The sequence below is a fragment of the Anolis carolinensis genome, chromosome 1, assembly GCF_035594765.1.
Source record: "Anolis carolinensis isolate JA03-04 chromosome 1, rAnoCar3.1.pri, whole genome shotgun sequence".
NCBI classification, from domain to species: Eukaryota; Metazoa; Chordata; class Lepidosauria; order Squamata; family Dactyloidae; genus Anolis; species Anolis carolinensis.
In genome coordinates this window covers 324,591,028-324,612,674 of record NC_085841.1, presented here as the reverse complement: position 1 = coordinate 324,612,674, position 21,647 = coordinate 324,591,028, and the positions used below count along the sequence as shown (strand labels likewise).

Genomic DNA, 21,647 nt, shown 5'->3' with positions numbered 1-21,647 from the left:
TCCTCTCTTTTTCAGAGACTGCTGTGTTTATTATTATTATTTGTAGGCATAATTCATGTAGGCAATGTATCAGATGTGATGTAAATGGGAAAAAACTTGTCACTTGCTAGTTGGTCAATGTAATTTGGCCAACACTGGGGTGAAATAGGATCTCAGAAGAGCCTAAACCTCCCTGGGTTGCAAAAATTTCAAAGCTTCTGTAGAAGGTGTAGACTTCAACAACAAATTATATCCAATGTGGGGTCCACCCTTTGTACATATATGAGGCCATACACTTAGCACTGGTCCTCATCATTCTGCTAAATGCTGTTGAGACTATTATCACACATCTGTGGCAGCAAAATTTTAAAATGGTTTGCAGAATGGTTTCCTGTGCCTACTTTTTATAATACAGATTGAGCACCCCTTATCCAGAAATCTGAGATCCAAAATCCAAAACTATCCACATGGGTGGCTGAGATAGTGATGCATTTGTTTTCTGATGGTTTGATGTACATGTTAAACATATTAGATCAACTTAATTCCAGGTTATTTGATAAGAATACAGGTAAATTTTGTGCTTAGACTTGTGTTCTATCTCCAAGATATCTCTAAATGTGTGTGTGTGTGTGTGTGTGTGTGTCGATTTGGATTTCAGATAATTTCAGAGATCCAGCAGCTAAGCTGCCAGAAATGGACCTGAAAGGACCCCTTCGGAGCCTTCCCAGAACAAAAAACTGACCATCTAGTCTTTTGGCTAAAAATTTTGGAAAGATTTTGGAAAGATTCCTTGATTCAGACTTATTTTTCACATTAGTATTTTGACCATTTGTTTGTTTTGCAAGCACAAGCAGCAACTTATCTGTGGTGGGAGTGATGGGTCTGAGCGAAGAACACAGCCACACTTGCTGCATCATGTTTCCCAGACAATCACAGGCCTGGTTCTGTCCATTCTCCCCTCTTGTCGTGCACACTGGTTTGGACTTCAAATCACAGGAATCCCTCTTGAGGGTTTTATAAATGTTATTGGTAAAAACTTCAAAAAATTCCCAAAATTTAGTGGATTAGCAAAATGATTAGAAACTTGGCAGGCTTGCAATAGTAAATGTAGCCTACAAGTATTGAAAGTTTCATCCTGATAGCCAGAAAAAAACTTCAAGCCTCTCAGGCTGAGAAAGTGTGATTTGACCAAGGTGTTTAAATTTGATTCTGCCCCCCCCCCCCCCAAAAAAAAAAACAATCGGTGGATGAGCAGATCTCTCTGCGACTTGGCAGGACTTACTTTCTACCCCTGTTCTGTCACTGTGAAGGAATTCCAGGGTCTACATGTTATTGGCAAAAACTTTAAAAATTCCCAAAATCAGTGGATTAGCAAAATAATTTGAAACTTGGCAGGTTTGCATTTGTGGATATGTTCTACAAGTGTGGCAAGTTTCATCTTGAGAGCCAGAAAAATGACGGAAAGACGACCCTTGCAAGTTCCCCGATTGGCACCAATGGACCAAATCTTACCAAAACTAAAACGGAACTCAGGGTTCCAAATTATGAACCCGAACCCCCCTCCCAAATCTCCTGAATCTCCCTGAAAACACAACGGGGAGCATCCCAAAACAGAACATCTCAAACAGCCCTATTCAAAATTACTAGCCTACAATTATATTAAACACTGGGGACAAGGGAGGTTCTTGACATGTTTTTGAAATACAAGTTAATAAAATACACTACAATTACAATAGTAAAAAAAGAACTGAAAATGTATATATTGTTGTTTTTAACCCTGATATAACATGAAAGAATCCCAAAGGACTATATAGTAAAAGCTATGCCACAGTTGCAGAGGAGACTTGGATTATTTTCCACAGCTTCTAATAACAGATCTGCTCTTTTTTGTACCAGTATATTCCTATTTACTAAAAAACTATCTATTTGGGGTTTTGCACATCTAACTACCTCCATTTCATCACTCAGGCTTATGGAAAAGGCAAATACAAGGAGGCAATCTCTTACTAAGGCAAAAATAAGTAAGATGCCTCCGAGTCATTATATTTAAACTTGGCCAAAAGGAAGCACACAGCAAAATCCTTTGCAAAACAAACAAAAAAGGCTTCTGGAGCAAAAACAGACAGGAATTTAGCTAGAATTCAATTGAGCCCACTGAAAGCATTGTTAAAGGAGGACAGACTCAAGCTTGAAAATAATTTCTACTTGGCTTTGACCTCTGACCAACCCAAGTCCTGGGGGGAATTGACACAATCAACATAGGATAGACATGTTTAGACCTGGTATATTCTTGTTGTCAACACATTTTTTTTTGGGGGGGGGGGGGTCGAGATTTCAAACAAAATACAAAATGATAAAAAGAACACAGAAGCACAATATATTTGTGGTTGTACTTTTCTGCTCTGTAGACTTTCTTCTGAGTAAACGTATGGCTGAAACTAAAGACCTCTCTATGCATTAACTCCTGTTGCACATGAGCAGAGGATTGTAAGACTACAACACATGAAAGCATAATTGGCAAACATCGAGACATTGTTGTTCTTAATGTGCCTTCAAGTCAACTTCTACTTCTGGCAATACTATAACTGGTTTTCTTTGACAAGGTTTATTCAGAGGAGGTTTCCTGCAAGACTGAGAATGTATGACTTGCCCAAGGGATTTCCATATCTGACTAAGGATATGAAGCCTGGTCTCCAAGAGTCCTATGCCAGCACTCAAACCACTACACCACTCTAACTCTATGTTCACACAAAAATAATTGCAACTGGTTTGTTTTACTTAATTTAAAAGATAACGTAACTCTTCACGTCCATCAAGAATCCATCAGAGCAATGATAAGGGTACACAAGGTACCAAAATACTTAAATAATGATATAGCAAGTCCTTGATCCAGGATGCACTTAGTAAATTCACCTAACATGGAATTCCTTCTATGTGATATAGCCAATATATGTAACAACTACGAGTCAGTGAGACTCCTTACAACATTTTTTGGGCCACTGCTAAGTTCAACACGTAATTCAGTTTTCCTGAAATACCCTCATTTCATTCAATTTCCTGTTTGTGTACAACAGGAATGAGGAACCCTGTTCTGAGAGTCTCAGTAATAATTTCAATAGCAAAAACAAGGAAGTGGGGGATTTTTAAACAATCTTTATGATGTTTCCGTTTATTAGCTGGAAGTTTGCACTTGCAAAGAACCATGAAATATTATTTTCTGGTAACTAGAATATTATGAATGTAGAAAGAAAAATATAGCTAAAATTACAAAAAAATGGAACATGTAACAATTACATTGAAGTCTAAATATTCATAAAAATATTCAGTTATCATTCAGACAGCTGACAAAGATAACTTTGAAATCCTTGCAACATCGGTGAACACCTGAACTAGAATGCAAATCCAGTATTTAAATTCAAACGGGAAGTATTAGAATTTGTTAATTCATAATTCCACAATCCACAGTGGAGCCTTTCACTGAAGTTCTTTGGTCCAGGAATGGCCACTTTCGGATCAGTAACAGAATTTAATGGAAGGCTGAAATAATACAATTTCTGAATATGGAGCTATGAATAGGGAGTCTCTCTGGCTACTCTCATCTCATCAGGCTAAAACAACATATAACTGGGACTTCTAATTAAAGCTAGATGGGCTAAGGTCAAAGAGCTTTCTGTGTAGGGGGCATAAGGGTAAAAGAGAGAACAGCATGAGCTCATGCCACTGTCTGGACCTCACCCTGTGTCCATCGCTGATTGTCCCCAATTAACACTCCCTTCCCTTGTGTCTTCAAAAGTAAGTTAGCAATACCAAGACGTATCACACTTTCTACACAAAGCTGCCTTTCAGTTTGATCAAGCATCTCAAAATACCTGTTGTTTTGAACAGTATTCTAGTTGCCTTTTCTAATTTTCTCTGTCATCATCAAATAATATTGAATTTGCACAAGGGTTTGTGGGTTGAGACTTTGGAACGACTTGCCAGAAGAGCTACAACAGCTAGATCAACTGTCAGAATTTGGAAACCATCTATCTCTTCCAGCAGGCCTATTCAATCAGTTTGAAGTATGGATTTTAAACTTGTGTCTTGTATTTAATCACTGTTCTGTGTACTTTAATATGTATTTTATATAAATGCATTTTATAGATATATGTATATTTATAGAATTTTTACAATGTTTATGTGTTTTAATTATGCTATAACCCTTCTCGAGCCACACGGAGAAACTGGTAAGAAATAAAATAATAATGTATGCACACACATACACACACACACACCTTAAGCTTACAAAGGAAAAAGAACCATGCTCCTTTCTTAGTTTTAACTAGAACCATGATCCTCTATGTATGTTAAGTATTTCAAGACCCCTTCTCTTGTCCAACAAATACACGAGGAATGACTTATCGTACAGTAAGTGTTTAAAAATCCACAGATGTTCAAAAATATTATGTGCGAGGCATGAATATGTGTCCTGGGATTAATGGCCCACTCTGCCCACAATGCTTACTAGCTGTGGTTTAGCATTACATGCTTCTGCTTCCGGGCTTTTGTGATTCTTGTTCATCTATCCACCCTCTGGCACACATGCAACCACAGTAATGGTAACAGATCTACTAACCATAGTAATTCATAATGCATAAATCTGAAAAAATGAAATTAGCGTTAAATAACGAAATTACCCAACTTTAAACCAGTTTACAACCTTGGCTCCTCTCCCTAAAGGAGATAGGCAAAATGCAACCTTAAAATGGCAAGTGGCTTTCAAAATTGTTTGACTTCTCAAGACTCCCTGGACTACTCTTGATCTGTCCCTCCCTCCCTCCCTCCCTCCCTCCCACCCCCCAAAAAACTGCAAAAAGGTGGGCTGCCTCTCCTGACTGCTCCTAAAACCATTACACTTGCTTTTAAAGTCTTCTTTAAAAAATCTTGGTTTTTAAGCAACGTCTCACCACGTCCAGATTTTTTTTGTTTTTGTATTCTGGCACTAGGGTCTGAGCAGCTCCTCAGAATGTCCCAGGAGGAGGAAGATGTTTCTTGGACCAATTGCAGCTGCTCATCCTTGCCCCAAACACTAACAAGTAACTGCAGCTTCAGTGTAATAAGCAACCAAATCAGAATATAACAGTTAGGTTCTTCTCCTTGCAGCTATATTGGGGAAGAAGGAAAAGGGAAGCATACAAGTCCAAGGTTGAAACACAATTCTCAAATCACTAACCTATGGTTTACAAGTACCCCCAAATGAGTCATCAAGGGCAAACTGGAAGGAAATTATATAGAGAGCTGAGAAAACACCATGAAACTGCATAGGAACAAAAACAAGAAAAAGAGCTCAAAGATAATTATCACCTCTTCCCAAATTTCACTTTCAGGGCATCACTTGTGACAAGATTTCATGGCATGATCATTTTTTCCCACTAAACAGAATTCAGAATGCACACCAAACTTTCACTGATTGGTGGCAACTCAGTGATCAATATACTTAAATCAGTTTGAAGTTCCCACTATGTAAATGACCCTATCATTTTTGTACAAAAGAAAAATCAGAAACCTTGATTTAGCTCTGAAAGCATTGTGGGCACCTCTGATCATCTGTTCAAATAAATGAAATAGAAGTTTCATTGTATACTGCCATTCATTCAGCATCACAGAAGTTTGGTTTCCTGCAAAACTCGGATAAATGTGAATATCCTTACATAGCAGAATTATATCTGTCTAAATGTCCTTAAATAAACGACCAGTATAAAATGTTTCCAGAGTTTTCTTAGTACAAAAATGCAAACATATATACAGTGGCAACAGCAAAAAAGGTTTGAAGTTGGCCGTGTGCAAAAAGAAAGACTCGAGAGCTTATAAAATTTAATGTTAGTATATGGGAAGCAGTTTCTTCTTTTTTAATGTGAACAGTGAATTCTGTTTTTTCTTTAGAAAAAAACATAACTTGTGTTTATATTCCCGGTACAAGGATATGTATTTTTCAAGCTTTAAAATGATACTATTCCCAGTATAGGGCATCTTTCGGTGTAATATCATTCAGAGTAATACACAAGCATATAATAAATTATTAATGAATACTTGCACTCAAAGTCCTGTTAAAATAAAGGACACTGGAGATCTATTCATTTCACAGGCATTTTGTATATGGTGAAATTACCGATCCTGCTAGCCACAAAACAATGCTGTGGTCACATCTGATACTATGTGACCACAGCAACTATGACACTCTTACTATGTAACCCTCCTGTAGATGAATTGCACAAATAATATATCAACAATATTGCAAACACTTTGTTATAACTTGAGAGAAATTTAGAGGAAAAACAAACAGAATTACAAAATTCTCCTAAAGAAAGTAGGCTGAAGTATTTACAAATAGTTCATTCTAAATATATTTCCATCTTCGCATCTATAGCCGAATGTCTTTTAGAAAGGCTTAAATAAATGTGATGAACAAGCATGTGTTAAAATGTGAGTTTTCTTTTAAATTAAAAACTATAATTCTGAAACGTAGTACACTTGTGCTAATGAATTCTGCCAATGAGGTCTTTGCAATTTGATGGCATTCACTTCCAGAAACACATGCTTTGAAATGGATTATAAAAAGGTAACTTTTGTGATCCTTATAAAACATCACATACTTCATCATTTAAAAATTAAGAATAAAGACAATGCTTGGAAAAGATGTTATCACTAAGACACATCACAAAATAAAACAAAAATAATTGTTTCATCAAAGAACTCAGCAATTGCTAAAACAGTACCTGATAAAAGGTAATCAAAACAGTAATATGCATAACATAATATTGCATCCTGTAAAATTTCTACTAAAAAAGGCCATCAATACTAAGCTCTGTCGAACTGAGAATATAGTCAACACTGTCAAATCTCTACATAAAATTCCAGAATAATCCTAATATTTCAGCATAACCTTCCCTTACTCAATATGTAAGTTTTATAACTATGTATGGCATAGGCTCTGCAACTACCCCTTATATTTTTTTCTGGTAAGACACTGATAATATATTGCATTCAGGTTGTGGTAATTTGCTTGCAAAATTATGTTCCAACAACGGCTACATCTAAAATGACATAGTTTTATAATTTAGAAACAAAGTAAAACAACAGATTTCTGAAGAGTAAACACAAGACTAGAGTACCCTCAGAAGAAAATGCATATAATAAATATGTCAACTTTGTCACTATTTCACACAAAAATACCTCTCAATACTGTTAGTGTGAGATCTGGCAAGCAACTTGCTTATGGGAATAGATGTTAACTACTAGAATTATTGTGGCAATCAAGATTAAATCCAGACACTTGTTTTTCATTGTTATAGCTGAGACATACTATGTAGCTGCAACTTTATGTTACAGTACCTTGGACTATGGAAAGGAACATTTTTTAAAGATACAAACTCATTAGCAGCTTAAAATGCTTACTGTAAATTGATCAATACCTTCATAGAAACATGACATAATGTATGATTCAAATCAGTATGAATTATATAGGAAGAGAATTTTTCAAAATGTAAACAACAACTACTAATCCATAAATCTGGAATCAGAAATATTGTGGTAATATGGGAGACTCTATTTAATAATGGTCATTATAACTCCTAGGTCTAGAGCTATAAGATCTAATATCCTCTCTGGTACCTCTATGATATGCCCATGCATTACTGTTCTTGTTGACAGTCTGTTGCCTTGGAAATATTTCATTATTTCAGTTTTTCCATTTGTAGACCCTTGGCCTTGTGATATGAAGGCCACCCTATTTCATATTTTCGATTATCATTTAAGCAATCTTCTGGAGCTATTTATATAAAAGCAAGTGTTAGACAATGCATATCATCATTTATCACTGCTGTGTTTAAGTATATACTGTAGGAAGAAATACATAAAAAAATGAAGGCACCTTTTTTACACTTCACAACAGTAACACAGTGATGTGAATTATGAATAACTCTGGCATATCATAGCATTAGGCTTGTATCTATTTAAAGTTAAATCCTCTGCACATCTGCACAAAACTCTGTACATACTTACTCCTGGTTAAAGCATATACAGAACTACATCCTTTATTTCCCTGGAGGCAATGACAAAACTGGCAAAACCGAGACATTTTTAAAGAACTTGCTACCTTGTAACATTGTCAATAAAATGCACCAAGTTGAACTCGAGTAAACTCTTTTTAAATTATTACCTAAAAAAAAAAAGAAAATCTCTAGCACACTATGTTGATATTTGTGAAGGTTTTATGTGTGATTTTTACACAACAATTTCTTAATTGTTAGTGTGTAGCAACCATGCTTTCTAATGTTCTGTTCATTTCTATGGCATTTTTCCTGTAAGTACTGAAATGAAGTTTAAGTAGCACTTGTGCAAGCAGTCCTACTTATTTCGGAAGTATACACAATCCAACCCCTGCACATTTGCTCAGATGTAAGTCTTGCTGCATTAAATAAAACTCCACATAATCTATTTAGCATTGTATGCAATACTTCTAATATTAACCAGAAATAAATAAAAAGAAGTTGTGAAAGTGGACTTGAGCTGTTGTATTAAAGGCTTAAGTAAAGTATGGACTGTGTTAAGAGAGAGAAAATGAATCGCATATTTAATTATAATTCCATTCTTCTAGGCATTTGTGTTAAGAAACAATAATCTGACATGATATGTCTTGAACTGAGCTCCCACAAAACAATCCATGTACCATTTAATCATAAAACGGTTGGAGTTTCACACACAGTAGCAACAGGCTTAGCTGCAGGGCATAAAACAATCATCTATCTGGACACTAGGCCAAGCTTTGGTTATCGGGGTTTCACGAATTTAGGCTTCTTTCCCCTTCTCCAAAATTATTACTCATTCCACTTCCTACAGGATAAAATTACTCTGATCCAACCTTTAAGATGACAGCATCAGAGCTGAACAAGAATATGCTATTAAAGGGCATTAAATTAAATACAGTATATCCTCCTACAACTTCAATCAGAATTTCAGACCAAGTGTTATTTAGTACAGCTCTCAAGTGGAGCAGAATAACAAATCGCACACTTTGATTTACCTTCTTCGAATGCCAAATGGAGACAGGTGATAAAGAAAGCACTCATGCACAGCTATGAAGTTTCGCCTAGAAATTAATTCTATCTTCCAGATTCCTATCTCAGAAAAATTCCAAAAATGGCACACAAATATGCCTCTGCTAGAGAGATTACTGAAGCTGTCCCAGTAAATATACTTATTACCAATATAGTACCAGACTCATAAAGAAGAAAAAAAGAACTCTCTGGTTCAGCTGGGGAAAGGAACACATACTGCTTATTTATGTATTGGCTCCCCCCTCCCCAAATGTGCAGGAAAGCAGGATGCTGCTAAAAACATTATATTTCTCTAATAAGTGTTTTTACAGTCACTAGAGGGAAAACACTGAATGTTCATGGCTAAAGGAGAAGTAAAGGAATGTTAAACCTCTGCTTTCCTGAAATTACATCAATATTATGTATTTCCACCAGTGACGTATCAAAATGCAGCTACAGGTACAAAATGCAAGACTTTCTCTTATGAACAAAATACAAATTACAGCATGAACAAAAGCGAATTATCTGGATTTAGACCTGTTTTGAAAATGAAATCTCAAATCCAAATACTTCAATTCATCTGATACACAAATTACACCTCAGATAGTTATTTATTCACAACAGGTTTATATTTATTATTTTCTTTGATATCCTGATTGAAATCTATTTAAAAACAAAATGTTGCATTACGACCAGTATAAAGCAACAACTGGAATTATTCACATTACTCCAATAAGCTGACGGGCAACACAGGGCTTCACTTTATATGGACAGTATTGAGAAGATGCTGAGAAAATAGTTTTCATATCACATCATACCATATCATAGCTGGGATGCACCTCTGAGCAACTCTGAGCAACTGGCTGTGCTAGCAGAAGTAAAAGAGTTATATACTCTTAGTCTTAGGCCTATGATGTTCATTCAGATGGAACTGAAGTGGTCCTTTGGAAACATGAGGTGAACTTTTAAACTTTGTAATGTGTGGTTTATGGGAGAAATTGTGGGAGCTGCCTGTTCTTGCAAGGACAGGTTGTCACCATTTCCTAATCAAAGCCTCTCCTGCCATTCCCAATTCTTTATGCCTTCCTCCTTGAAATTTTACCCATTTCTGTCTTCCTGCCTCTCCTGCAGAACTTAACTCTGTCTCAGAATTAGCAACAAAGCCCCTTTCTAGGAAAACTGGTGTTTAATGAACCAGAAAGTAGCTCTCTCACAGCAGGACCCACAAGGACTTCAGCTTAGTACAGGCATAGGCAAACTTGGGCCCTCCAGGTGTTTTGGACTTCAACTCCCACCATTCCTAAGCGGTTGAGGGGGAAAAGGAAAGGGCCTGAGGCTGTTAGGAATGGTGGGAGTTGAAGTCCAAAACACCTGGAGGGCCAAAGTTTGCCCATGCCTAGCTTAGTGACCCAAAGTTAACATCTCCAGCAGAAAGGCTGCAGCTGATTTGCTGGGCAAACCTGTCACAGCCCAGTCCCCATTTGCTCCCTGGCTATTTCCCGTGATCCTTCCACAAGTGTCCCTTACTTTCAGTGAGAGGCTGGCTCCCTCAACAAAGGTTTACTTCAGGAAAGAAAATAAAAGTAGCCATGGCGGGAGAGGAAGGAAATCATGCCATAAGGGAGAGAGTTGAGGACCAATTGCCAGCCGACTCCTGCCTCTTCATCTCCCAGCAGCATCTCTCTCTCTCTCTGCTGAGGGCAATAAATAACTTTTTAGAACCGCCCATTGCTTGGAAGTCCTCTCGAAGCTTCCCCAAAACAAGCGGGAAGCAGAGGAAGGGAAGCAGAACAAAACTTGACGAGGAAGAGGACGACCCCCACACACACCCCCACCCAATCCTTTCTCTGGAGTTTTTTTTGGCCTAGTTGCACCAACCCAAGCCGGCCCTTCCACGAGGCCTGGCGAACGTCTCAACACACGCAAAGACCCACACAGCCTGGTCCCGCGCCGACAAACCCCACGACCCTCCCCCCGCACCCGTGTTTAGTGGAGCCGAAAAGTTGCCTCGCGGGAATTCCGCCTCATTCCACCCCTTTTCTCCCGCCCCTTTCCGCCCGTAACGTGGGGAGGTGCTGCTGCTGTTAGCCGAGGCTGGGCAAGTGGGTGCTCGCGGGAGGGAAGGAAGGAAGCTGCTCCCGCCCAGGGACCCACTTGCCCAGCCTCATCTCTCCGGAGAAGCCTCCGCGAGTGGGGTTTCTCGAGGCGGCGGGGGTAGCCCTCGCCTGCTTCCCCCTTTCTTTCTTCCCTTCCTCCCTCCCTCCTTCCCCCTTTTTCTCAGCACTGAAGCCAAACCACCAAAGACCCCGAGCGCCCACTCCGGCGGCGTCCCGCTCCTCCTGCCTTCCTTCCTTTCCTTCCGACGCGAAAGAGAAAGTGTTACCGTTCTCGCCTGGAAGGATCCTGCTGGAAGCTTGGCTTGGTGGGCGCCATCTTCCTGGGCTTTTTTTCCTCTCTCTCTCCCTCTCTCCCCTTCCCTCTCTCTCTCTCTCCTTTACTTTTCCCCCTCCTGCGTGGCGGTGTTGTGTCTAGCGGCCCTGCTTGAAGCGAGGCGGCAGGCGGCGGGGGGAACGAGGAAGGAGGACGGAGGCCAAGGCATTGCGGGCTCTCTCTACCGCTCCTTCCTTGGCGCAGGTTGCTGCTCTGCCTGTTTCAAAGCTGCTGCTGCTGCTGCTGCTGTTGCTGCTGGTGGCGGCGGCGGAGAAGGAGAGGAAGCCCGAGAGGAGAGAGGAGAGAGCAGCGCGGGGTCCGTTGCTGCAGCCTCCGGAGGCATACCGAGCGGCAAAGCGGGCGCGGAGCATGGCATGGCCAGGCAGGTGGCCCAAGAGCAGAGCCCCGGGCGGGAGGGCGGGTGGGCGCTCAAGCGGCGCGGAGGCGAGCCCCTCTCGGCCCGGCCGGGAAGCCCAGGCTCTCCGGGCAAAGCGGCAACCGCATGGGAGCCTTCCTGGGCATTTTCCCCGCCTCGTCCTCGGCTCCAGCCGCTCTCGACTCGCTGAGGCGCTCGAGGGACGAGGCAGAGAAGGAGCCCCGCCGCCAACGCCGCCACAGCCGGCGCAACAACGCCACTCAGTTGCAGCTTCGCAGACTTCCCTTTCCCTCTCTCTCCCTCGCTCTCGCTCGCTCTCTCTCCACCAGCCCCATCTACACTGACCCTTGAAACGCAGTTCGAAGCTCGCTTCAGATTGCCGCCACCCAAAGCAAAACCCTTCAATGTGCCTCGGTGCTTTGTGCCATCATCATTCTGGCTTCCAAGGTTTGCTAGGAAACCACTTTCTTCAGCCAGAGAAGGACCCCCCCCCCCCCCCCAATCCAGGACCATGAAGAGCAGTTCCATAACGCAAAATAATTTAGAAATTAGGCTCCATCGATAAACTTCAGTGCACACACAAGACAGATAAACTTCAGTGGACACTCAAGACAGAAAAACTTCAGTGGACACTCATGGGAATTTAGTTAACCATTTAAAATTCATGAGAAAACCGGGTTTAAAAAAAAACTGAAAAAATCGGGGGGGGGGGTGAACCCCTATCCCCACACACACAACTCTGCCCCCATCAACACTGAACCTTGAAACGCAGTTCGAAGCTCGCTTCATACGGCCTCCACCCAAATCAAAACCCTTTAATGTTCCACCCAAATCAAAACCCTTTAATGTTCCTCTTTTTTTCTTTTTTTTTTTTGCTTTTGTGAGTGTGTGTGTGTCAAGAGCGACTTGAGGAACTGCAAGTCGCTTCTGGTGTGAGAGAATTGGCCGTCTGCAAGGACGTTGCGGGGGGGGGGGGGGTACCCGGATGTTTTGATGTTTTCACCATCCTTGTGGGAAGCTTCTCTCATGTTCCCTACATGGAGCAGGAGCTGACACTCTACCCGAGTTGGGTTCGAACTGCCAACCTTCAGGTCAGCAACCCGACCTTCAAGTCATCAGTCCTGCCGGCACAAGGCTTTAATCCACTGCGCCACCGGGGGCTCCATGTGCCTCTGTGCTTTGTGCCATCATTCTGCTTCTAAGGTTTGCTGTGAAGCCACTTTCTTCAGCCAGAGAAGGACTGACTCCCCATCTACACTTGACCCTAGAAATCCAGTTCGAAGCTCGCTTGAGACTGCCCAAAGCAAAACCTTTTAAGGTGCCTCAGTGCTTTGTTCCATCACCATTCTGGCTCCACTTTCTTCAAGACCGGTGTGAAACCGCACTAAATGGTCAGTGCGAATGCAAGAAGCCCATCCTGACGAGCCATTATTAGGCCTTCACGGCATAATGCAGCACACGTGTGAGGAAATGCGAGCCATGTGTATATATCAGACCTGAGCAAACTTGGGCCTGAGGCTGTGAGGAATGGTGGGAGTTGAAGTCCAAAACCCCTGGAGGGCCCAAGTTTGCCCAGGATTGATATATATAGATATGTGTGCGTGAATGTATTATACACAGCCCAGCAGTGCCAGTTGTGTGCGGATGCCTCCTCTCCCTACGTGCGCGTCTTTTGTGTACACAAGCCGGTGCCCCGCGTGGGGATGCTGGAGGGAGGGACACTAACACATACAGAAACACACACACACACACACCGCCCGGGCTGCACATGCGTCTGGCTCTTGCCCGCCGTCCAAGTACCGTATAGCACCGAGTGGACGAGGGACGGCGCAGGAAAAGCGGGGCCAAAGGCAGGCGGCGGCGGCGCGCAGCACTAATACCGTATTTCTCCTGGCAGAACCGTCCCTCTGGTTGGTCAAAAGCGTCGTGCCCCTTCCATAAATCAATTAAGACACCTATGAACTCGGGCTGGGAAGAAGAGGGATGAGTTTACCAAGATCATAGGGTGTCGCTTGAATTTATTTTTTAAAGGCCAGTTTATCCACCTTTAAGCCTGTTCTGTGATTAGACTTTTGTCAAACTTGGCCTATTAATGTGCTGTCGAAGGCTTTCATGGCCGGAATCGCTGGGTTGCTGTGAGTTTTCCGGGCTGTATGGCCATGTTCCAGACCCATTCCCTCCTGACTTTTCGCCCACATCTATGGCAGGCATCCTCAGAGGTTGGGAGGTTTGTTGAAAACTAAACAAGGGAGGTTTATATACCTGTGGAAGGTCCAGAATCAGAGAAAGAACTCTTGTCTGTTGGAGAAAAGTGTGAATGCTGCAATTAATCACCTTGATTAGCGCTGAAAAGCCTTGCAGCTTCAAGGCCTAGCTGATTCCTGCCTGGGGGAATCCTTTGTTGGGAGGAAGAAAACCATGAAAATGAACAAAATCTCGCTACCAGTATTTTAAAAAACTGTAAAATCAGGACAATAAATAAAGAACAACACACTGAAAACAGGTGAATTCCAGACAGGAAGCAATCAGGGCCAGCTAACACCTCCCAACAAAAGAGTCCCCCGGGCAGGAATCAGCCAGGCCTTGAAGCTGCAAGGCTTTTCAATGCTAATCAAAGTGATTAATAGCAACATTAACAGGCAAGAGTTCTTTCTCTCACCCTGGACCTTTCACAGATATATAAACCCTACATTCCTAGTTTCCAGTATACCTCACAGCCTCTGAGGATGCCTGCCATAGATGTGGGCGAAACGTCAGGAAAGAATACTTCTGGAACATGGCCATACAGCCCGGAAAACTCACAGCAACCCTTTGCCGGAGTACAAGAGCATTTGAATCTGCGGCTGGATCTACACTGCCAAAGAATGCAGTTGAACCGGTCAGTGTGTGTCATGCAGTTTGAACAGCATGATGTGGGTCGACATTGACCATATAACACAAACCAAACTGCCTTATTTCGCAGTGTAGATCCAGCCTGCCTCTCCAAAAGGAAAGATGCCCAAGCCGGAGTTTGAGAAACTTCCCAGGGAAGCCAACAGCTCTACGCGGGAGAAGGTGTGCGAATAACTTGCATTAGAAAAAAAAAAGTTTTGCAAAGTGCCAGAATGTTTGGCTGCAGGGCGCACTCAGTGACCCCCAAAAGATGATCTCTGCCACTTGAGGCCGGAGGTTGACCTGCCTCCAATCCCCGGGGCTCCGAAGAGCAGAAAAGGGCGACCCGAGGAGCTGGCAGCCCGAGCAAGGGAGCAGCCTCTTGTCTCTCTCTCCCCATCGCTTTCTGATTCAATTCTGATTTAAAGAGTCGCTCCTTTGCATGGCAGCATTCAAGCTCGGCAGAGAGAAGGAAATACCCTCACAAGGAGTGACAGCCACAGTTTGAAAAGGGACACACACTCATGATAACTGAATACAAAAGGGTTAGTTTAAAGCGGCACCCTATATACCCAACCCATTCCTCACACGACTCAAAAGAATAACTTGAACAGGTGTCATCTGGGTTTTGCCCTGAGCATGGAAGTCAGAGTCATGCCCCCCACCCCAGACTCACTTTCAAATATTTGAAGAAAATCACAAGGAAGGTTTAAGAAGAGGAACATCACTTGGCTTTTAATCTCATGAACATTATATACATATTTTACTTTATTGATCAATGACCACCAATATCATGGGCTGAAGGTTTTTAATTTATTGACAACAGTGAATGTATGGAAAGGGGCACAAAATTGGAGGCACAGAAATCACTGTAAGAAACTGCTAACTAAAATTAAACAGGTGTATATATCCAATCTTCCTTGTACTCCATGGAAGTTATGGGTAGCCTTATGGGGACACAGGATAGTGTACACATGCTAAATTTCCAATATGTTGACAATTTCCAAATAACTATTATTTTTGTTTTGTTGAAGACTTACATGGCTGGAATCACTGGGTTGCTGTGAATTTTGGGCTGTATGACCATGTTCCAGAAGAATTCTCTCCTGACGTTTTGCCCACATCTGTGGCCAGCTAACACCTCCCAACAAAGGACTCCCCCAGGTATGAAGCAGCCAGGCTTTGAAGCTGCAAGGCTTTTCAGTGCTAAACAAGATGATTAATTGCAGCATTCACACTTTTCTCAAACAGAATTCTTTCTCCCACCCTGGACCTTCCACAGATATACAAACCTCACTTGCTTAGTTTTCAACAGACCTCACAACCTCTGAGGATGCCTGCCATAGATGTGGGTGAAACCTCAGGAGTGAATGCTTCTGGAACATGGCCATACGGCCGGGAAAACTCACAGCAACCCAAAACTATTCTTTTAATTTTTAATATCCAATGGGATTTAGGTGTAATACTAACTACTGAGCAGGTAAGCCATACATTATTTCCCCATAGTGTGTGTTTTCAAGAGACAGTTGAAGCTAATCTGCTTATTATTCTGATCCTTCACTTCTCCCTTTAGAAGCAAAACTCTTTGGGTTCTTACCCTGTACTTTCTAGTTAAAGGAAACGTTAGTTTCCCTTGCATTTATAGACCTCTGTGTGTGAGAAAAATCATCTGGATACCAAGAAAGGGAAGCACTACAAAGTTTTGTCTCTATCCATTATATCACAGCCACACTTCACCTATTTTATAGAAAGACTTCCTGTTTGAATGAAGAAAAAATGACCTGATCCTGAGTTTCAAGCACTCAGTGTCTGTGTGAAGGCTCGATAATCTTTGGAGAGTCTGACTCAAGACATCTCAGCATCTAACTCCCATTTTTTGGAAACAAAACTGTTAAAACACCATCACCAAAGTTCAGGGAAAAGTCCAATATTTCTCTAAAGTGTCCCCAGCAGCTTACTGAATTAAACCTGAGACACAAAGCAGGAAAAAGCAATCAGGGCCAAATTAATTGAGTTAGTAATTTTAAGTTTCAAGTGCTGATTTGTTTATGGTCTTTGCACTCTCCTTCAGATTTTCCTCCTTCAAGATGCTATTTAATGTGTCAATGTAAGTCAGGGTAGTTGGAACAACTTCTAAAAGATAGGAGTGAGAATTAAACCTTGCAGAGTTTAGAGTTTGGAACAGTCGCCTACTTTTGTTCTTTCCATCTTCCTATGATTTTGGGACCACAAAGAAAAGCCTTGCTGTTGTTGTTTTTGAATCTGATAAAAAGAATGGCATTACAGATGGTGTCAGCACCAGCACCTGTCCATGAATTAGTAGCTGGGGCAGAAAAGGTGAGGAAGGTCTTTCAACTTCGCTATGACTTATTGCCTAATCCAGCTTGGTGGGGTTGCCTTCCTAAAGGAGCTGTCTGGGAAGCTGGGGGAATTTGCATGAGAATGCCCGGGAGATGAATGCCGCTCAGTGCTCAGCCCGCGGAGGATTTCCTGCTAGATTTCCCCCTGGTAACAGGTGACATGCTCGCACCGGGGTCAGGGAAGTTGGGGCGGGCGGCGAGGGGGAAACGCCCAGGGGGGAAACGCGCATCTTGTGCCGCGGGAAAAGCGAACGACCCATCCCCGCGGGGGGATCAGTCCTACTTCTTCCTGGCTGCGAGGTTTGCATTGACACGGAGGAACCCCTACTTCGAGAAGCAAAGGGGATCCCAAACTTTGGAGCGAAGAAAAGAGCGCGTTCCGCGGGAACCTGAGGCTGGATCCACACTGCCACAGAATACAGTTCACACTGCATTATGTGGGTCTGCACTACCATACTGAACGTGCATTATATGGCTCTACACTGACCATATAATACAGATCAAAGTGCATTATATGAGTCTATGCTGACCATATAATACAGTTCGAAGTGCATTCTATGGATCTACTCTGACTATATTCAAACATTATATGGCTCTACACTGACCATATAATACAGTTCAAAGTGCATTATATGAATCTATGCTGACCATATAATACAGATCTAAGTGCATTATATGAGTCTATGCTGACCACATTGAAACTGCATCATGTGGGTCTACACTGACCATATAATACAGTTTAAAGTGCATTATATGGGTCTACTCTGACTATATTCAAACTGCATTTTATGGCTCTACACTGACCATATAATACAGATCAAAGTGCATTATATGGCTCTACTCTGACCATATAAGACAGTTCGAAGTGTACATTCAAGTTGCATTATACATATCTATAACACAGTTCAAAGTGCATTACGTGGGTCCACACTGACTATATCATGCAGTTCAGACTACACTATGTGGCAGCCAAACTTTCCTCCTTTGCTAGCTTCGCTTTCCAAGCTCCATCCAAGCCGAGAACCTTTCTGTCCCTAGCTTTTTTCTATAGTCTATAGTACCAGCAAAAAAAAAAATCCTTTTGATTGAGTTGTTTGCATTGCCCAACGAAGGAAGTTTTTTTTTTGTTTTTTGTTTTTCAAGTGAGGCAACCGGTGATGATCTTTGCACATACATATATATGATAGACACGCACTCACACCCCTTTGCTACTCGCGTGTAAACTCACCGTTGTTGGTAGGAAGTGATGCCCTGGACATTGGGCGGGTTCCCGTTGGCGGCGGCAGTTCTGCCCAGTCCGGGCCCGGACGGCACTCCGCCGGCTGCCCCTCCGCCGCCCCCCGCCGCCGCAGCAGTCACCTGCACGCTGAAATCCGGGAAGATCCGGATCATCCCCGCGGCTCAGCGGCAGAGGCAGCAGCAGCAGGAGGAGGAGAGGCAGGAGAGGAGCGGGACCCGGTGGCGGCGGCGGCGGCGAGGAGGAGCAGTGCGGGCGAAGAGGCGGCGCGGCGTGGGCTCCTCGCTCTCCCTCCTCCGGCGGCGGCTGCAGCAGCAGAGCCGAGCGCGCTGCAATCCCATTAGTGAGCGGCGGCCACTGGGAGGGAGGCACGGCGGAGCTTTGATCTCAGGCCGGGTGCGGGAGGGGGGAAGGGAGGGAGGGGGCGCCGAAGTGAGTGCCGCCTGAGAGGGAGCGAGCAGCGATTTGCCAACACGCGACGTGTCGGGGGGTTCGGGGGAGAGGGGGACAAACTGGGAAGGGAAACAAGCAAGCAGGAGAGAAGAGATGGGGAACCTCTGGGTCTCTTCCCTCTCTCTCTCTCAGTCTCTCTCTCTCTCTCTCTCTCTCCAGCCCAGGAATCTGAGCGGGGAGCGCCGCTACTTTCGCGCGGCGGTGGGAATGATGGGCAGCAAATGTTGCCTCCGCTCTCCCCCCCCCACTTCCTTCCTTCCCCCTTTCTCTCTCTCTCTCTCGCTCTCCCTCCTCCTACTCCGCCCCCAAAGACGCCCAGCCTTGGAGGATTTCTCACTTTCGGGGAAGGAGGGAGGGAAGGAAGGAAAGGGACGGGGGTTGGGTCAAACAGATTGGTGGGTCAAAGCCAAACGGGGCAGGAAAAGGGAAAGTCCTGTCTCCAAAAGGAAGGGAGGGAGGAAGAAGAAGAGGGGGTTCGTGGCAACCCAAGTTGTTGGGAACTAGCCTTCCTTTCTTTCTTTCTGGGCAGAGAGAGAGAGAGGGGTAGAGGCGAAGAAGCTGTCTGTAAAAGGAAGGAAGGGAGGGAAACGAGGAGGAGGCTCTGCCATTCTCTGAGGATGCCTGCCATAGATGAGGGCGAAACGTCAGGAGAGAATACTTCTGGAACATGGCCATACCGCCCGGAAAACATACAACAACCCCGAGGAGGAGGCTCGCGGCAGCCCAAGTTGTTGGGAACTAGCCTTCACATCCTTGCTTCCTTCCTTTTAGAGACAAGAGGGGAAGCTGGGTTGCTGTGAGTTTTCCGGGCTGTATGGTTATGTTCCAGAAGCATTCTCTCCTGACGCTTCGCCCGCATCTATGGCAGACATCCTCAGGGGTTGTGAGGTCTGTTGGGGAATCTAGGCAAGTGGGGCTTATATATCTGTGGAAAGTCCAGGGAGAAAAAACTCTTTATCTGTTGGAGGCAAGTGTGAATGTTGCAATTGATCACCTTGATTAGCATTGAAAACCCTTGCAGATTCAAGGCCTGGCTGCTTCCTGCCTGGGGGAATCCTTTGATGGGAGGTGTTAGTTAACCCTGATTGTTTCCTATCTGGAATTTACCTGTTTTCAGAGTGTTGTTCTTTATTTACTGTCCTGATTTTAGAGTTTTTAAAATACTGGTAGCCAGATTTTGTTCATTTTCATGGTTTCCTCCTTTCTGTTGAAATTGTCCACATGCTGGTGGATTTCAACGGCTTCTCTGTGTAGCCTGACATGCTGGTTGTTAGAGTGGTCCAGCATTTCTGTGTTCTCAAATAATATGCTGTGTCCAGGTTGGTCCATCAAGTGCTCTGCTATGGCTGACTTCACAGACTGAGTTAGTCTGAAGTGCTTTTCACGTTCCTTGATTCGTGTTTGGGCAATGCTGCGTTTGATGGTCCCTATGCAGACTTGTCCACAGCAGCATGGAATACAGTATACGGTAGACTCCTGAAGAGATGAGAGAACAAAATCTGGCTACAAGTATTTTAAAACTCTAAAATCAGGACAGCAAATAGAGAACAATACTATGAAAACTGAAGAATTGCAGACAGGAAACAATCAGGGCCAGCTAACACCCCCAACAAAGGATTCCCCCAGGCAGGAAGCAGCCAGGCTTTGAAGCTGCGAGGCTGAAAAATGCGAATGAAGGCGAATAATTGCAACATTCACACTGACAAGAGTTCTTTCTCCCACCCTGGATTTTCCTCCGAGTCCCTCCGGGTGAGAAGGGCGGGATATAAATGTTGGAAATAAATAAATAAATATTAGTTTCCAACAAACTTCACAACCTCTGACGATGCCTACCATAGACGTGGGCAAAACATCAGAAGAAAATGCTTCTGGGACATAGCCATACAGCCCGGAAAACTCACAGCAACCCAGTCTGACCCCACTTTAACTGCCATGCTTCAGCGCTATGGAAGCATAAGAACTTTAGAAGTGTCTTTAGCCTTTTCTGACAGTGTCTGGGCAAACTTCGGCCCTCCAGGTGTTTTGGACTTCAACTCCCACAATTCCTAACAGCCTACCGGCTGTTAGGAATTGTGGGAGTTGAAGTCCAAAACACCTGGAGGGCCGAAGTTTGCCCATGTCTGAGTTCAAGACTCATGTCTGGCGTCTCGCCCTCTACCACTCCGAGGATTACAAAGCGTTGCTCCTCAGCAATGAAAGCGGTGTGCAATGGCACTGATTCGTCGGCCTACGTGGGTGCACGCGGGCAATGTGCGCGTGTAGTCTGTCCGGCCGGGCCTCTGCTCCGGACTATCAATCCCGCGCGAGGAAGCCTTTGGCGCGAGGATAAGAAGCACCACCTATGTAAACGCATAACCGGGTCTTTCTGGACTTCGCCGGGTCACTTGACAGCTTCTCAGGGCGCTGACTTCGTATCAGGTCGCTGCCACTCTCCCCTTGGCCTCTGTGGCAACAACCCTGTGTTTCTTTTCTGACCGAGCCAAATCGCAAGGGCCGGCGTGGGGAAGGCTGGTGCGGGGAGGACACGCTTTGGCGTGTCGGAATGTGCCGCGGCAGCAGCCCCACGCCGCATGCTTTCAGGCGAAGCTGTGGAGAGACAGGCGCCCCTCGCGGGGACCGGAGGCACTGCAGCCCCGGCTCTGCCTTCACCTCCCCACCCTTCTTTCGCCCCCTTCCAACCCATCTTGCGGGGCGAAAGTGGGTGCACCCACACTGAAGAATTCATGCAGTTTGACATCACTTTAATTGCCCTGGCTCAATGCGACGGAATCATGGGATTTGTAGTTTGGTGAGCCATCAGCATTTTTTAACAAAGAAGGTTAAAATTCCTGTAAAAACAGCCAATATTAGACATACAATCAAATTAG

The 21,647-nt window shown here is 43.7% G+C and overlaps 1 protein-coding gene across 19 annotated transcripts in view; it reads right to left on the bottom strand.

Moving 5' to 3' along the window:
- Positions 1-19,070, bottom strand: part of npas3 (neuronal PAS domain protein 3) — an 835,855-nt gene extending 816,785 nt beyond the window's left edge. For 2 of the 19 annotated variants that reach the window (XM_062967581.1, XM_062967597.1), the window contains exon 1: positions 18,319-18,489. In XM_062967581.1, the coding sequence (XP_062823651.1) occupies positions 18,319-18,349 (31 nt within the window). In that variant the 5' untranslated portion in view covers positions 18,350-18,489. Of the gene's footprint in view, positions 1-11,436; positions 14,056-18,318 lie in introns of those variants that run through there. The other 17 variants (XM_062967638.1, XM_062967574.1, XM_062967595.1 and 14 more) reach the window with 13 other exon arrangements.
- Positions 19,071-21,647: the final 2,577 nt, after the last annotated feature.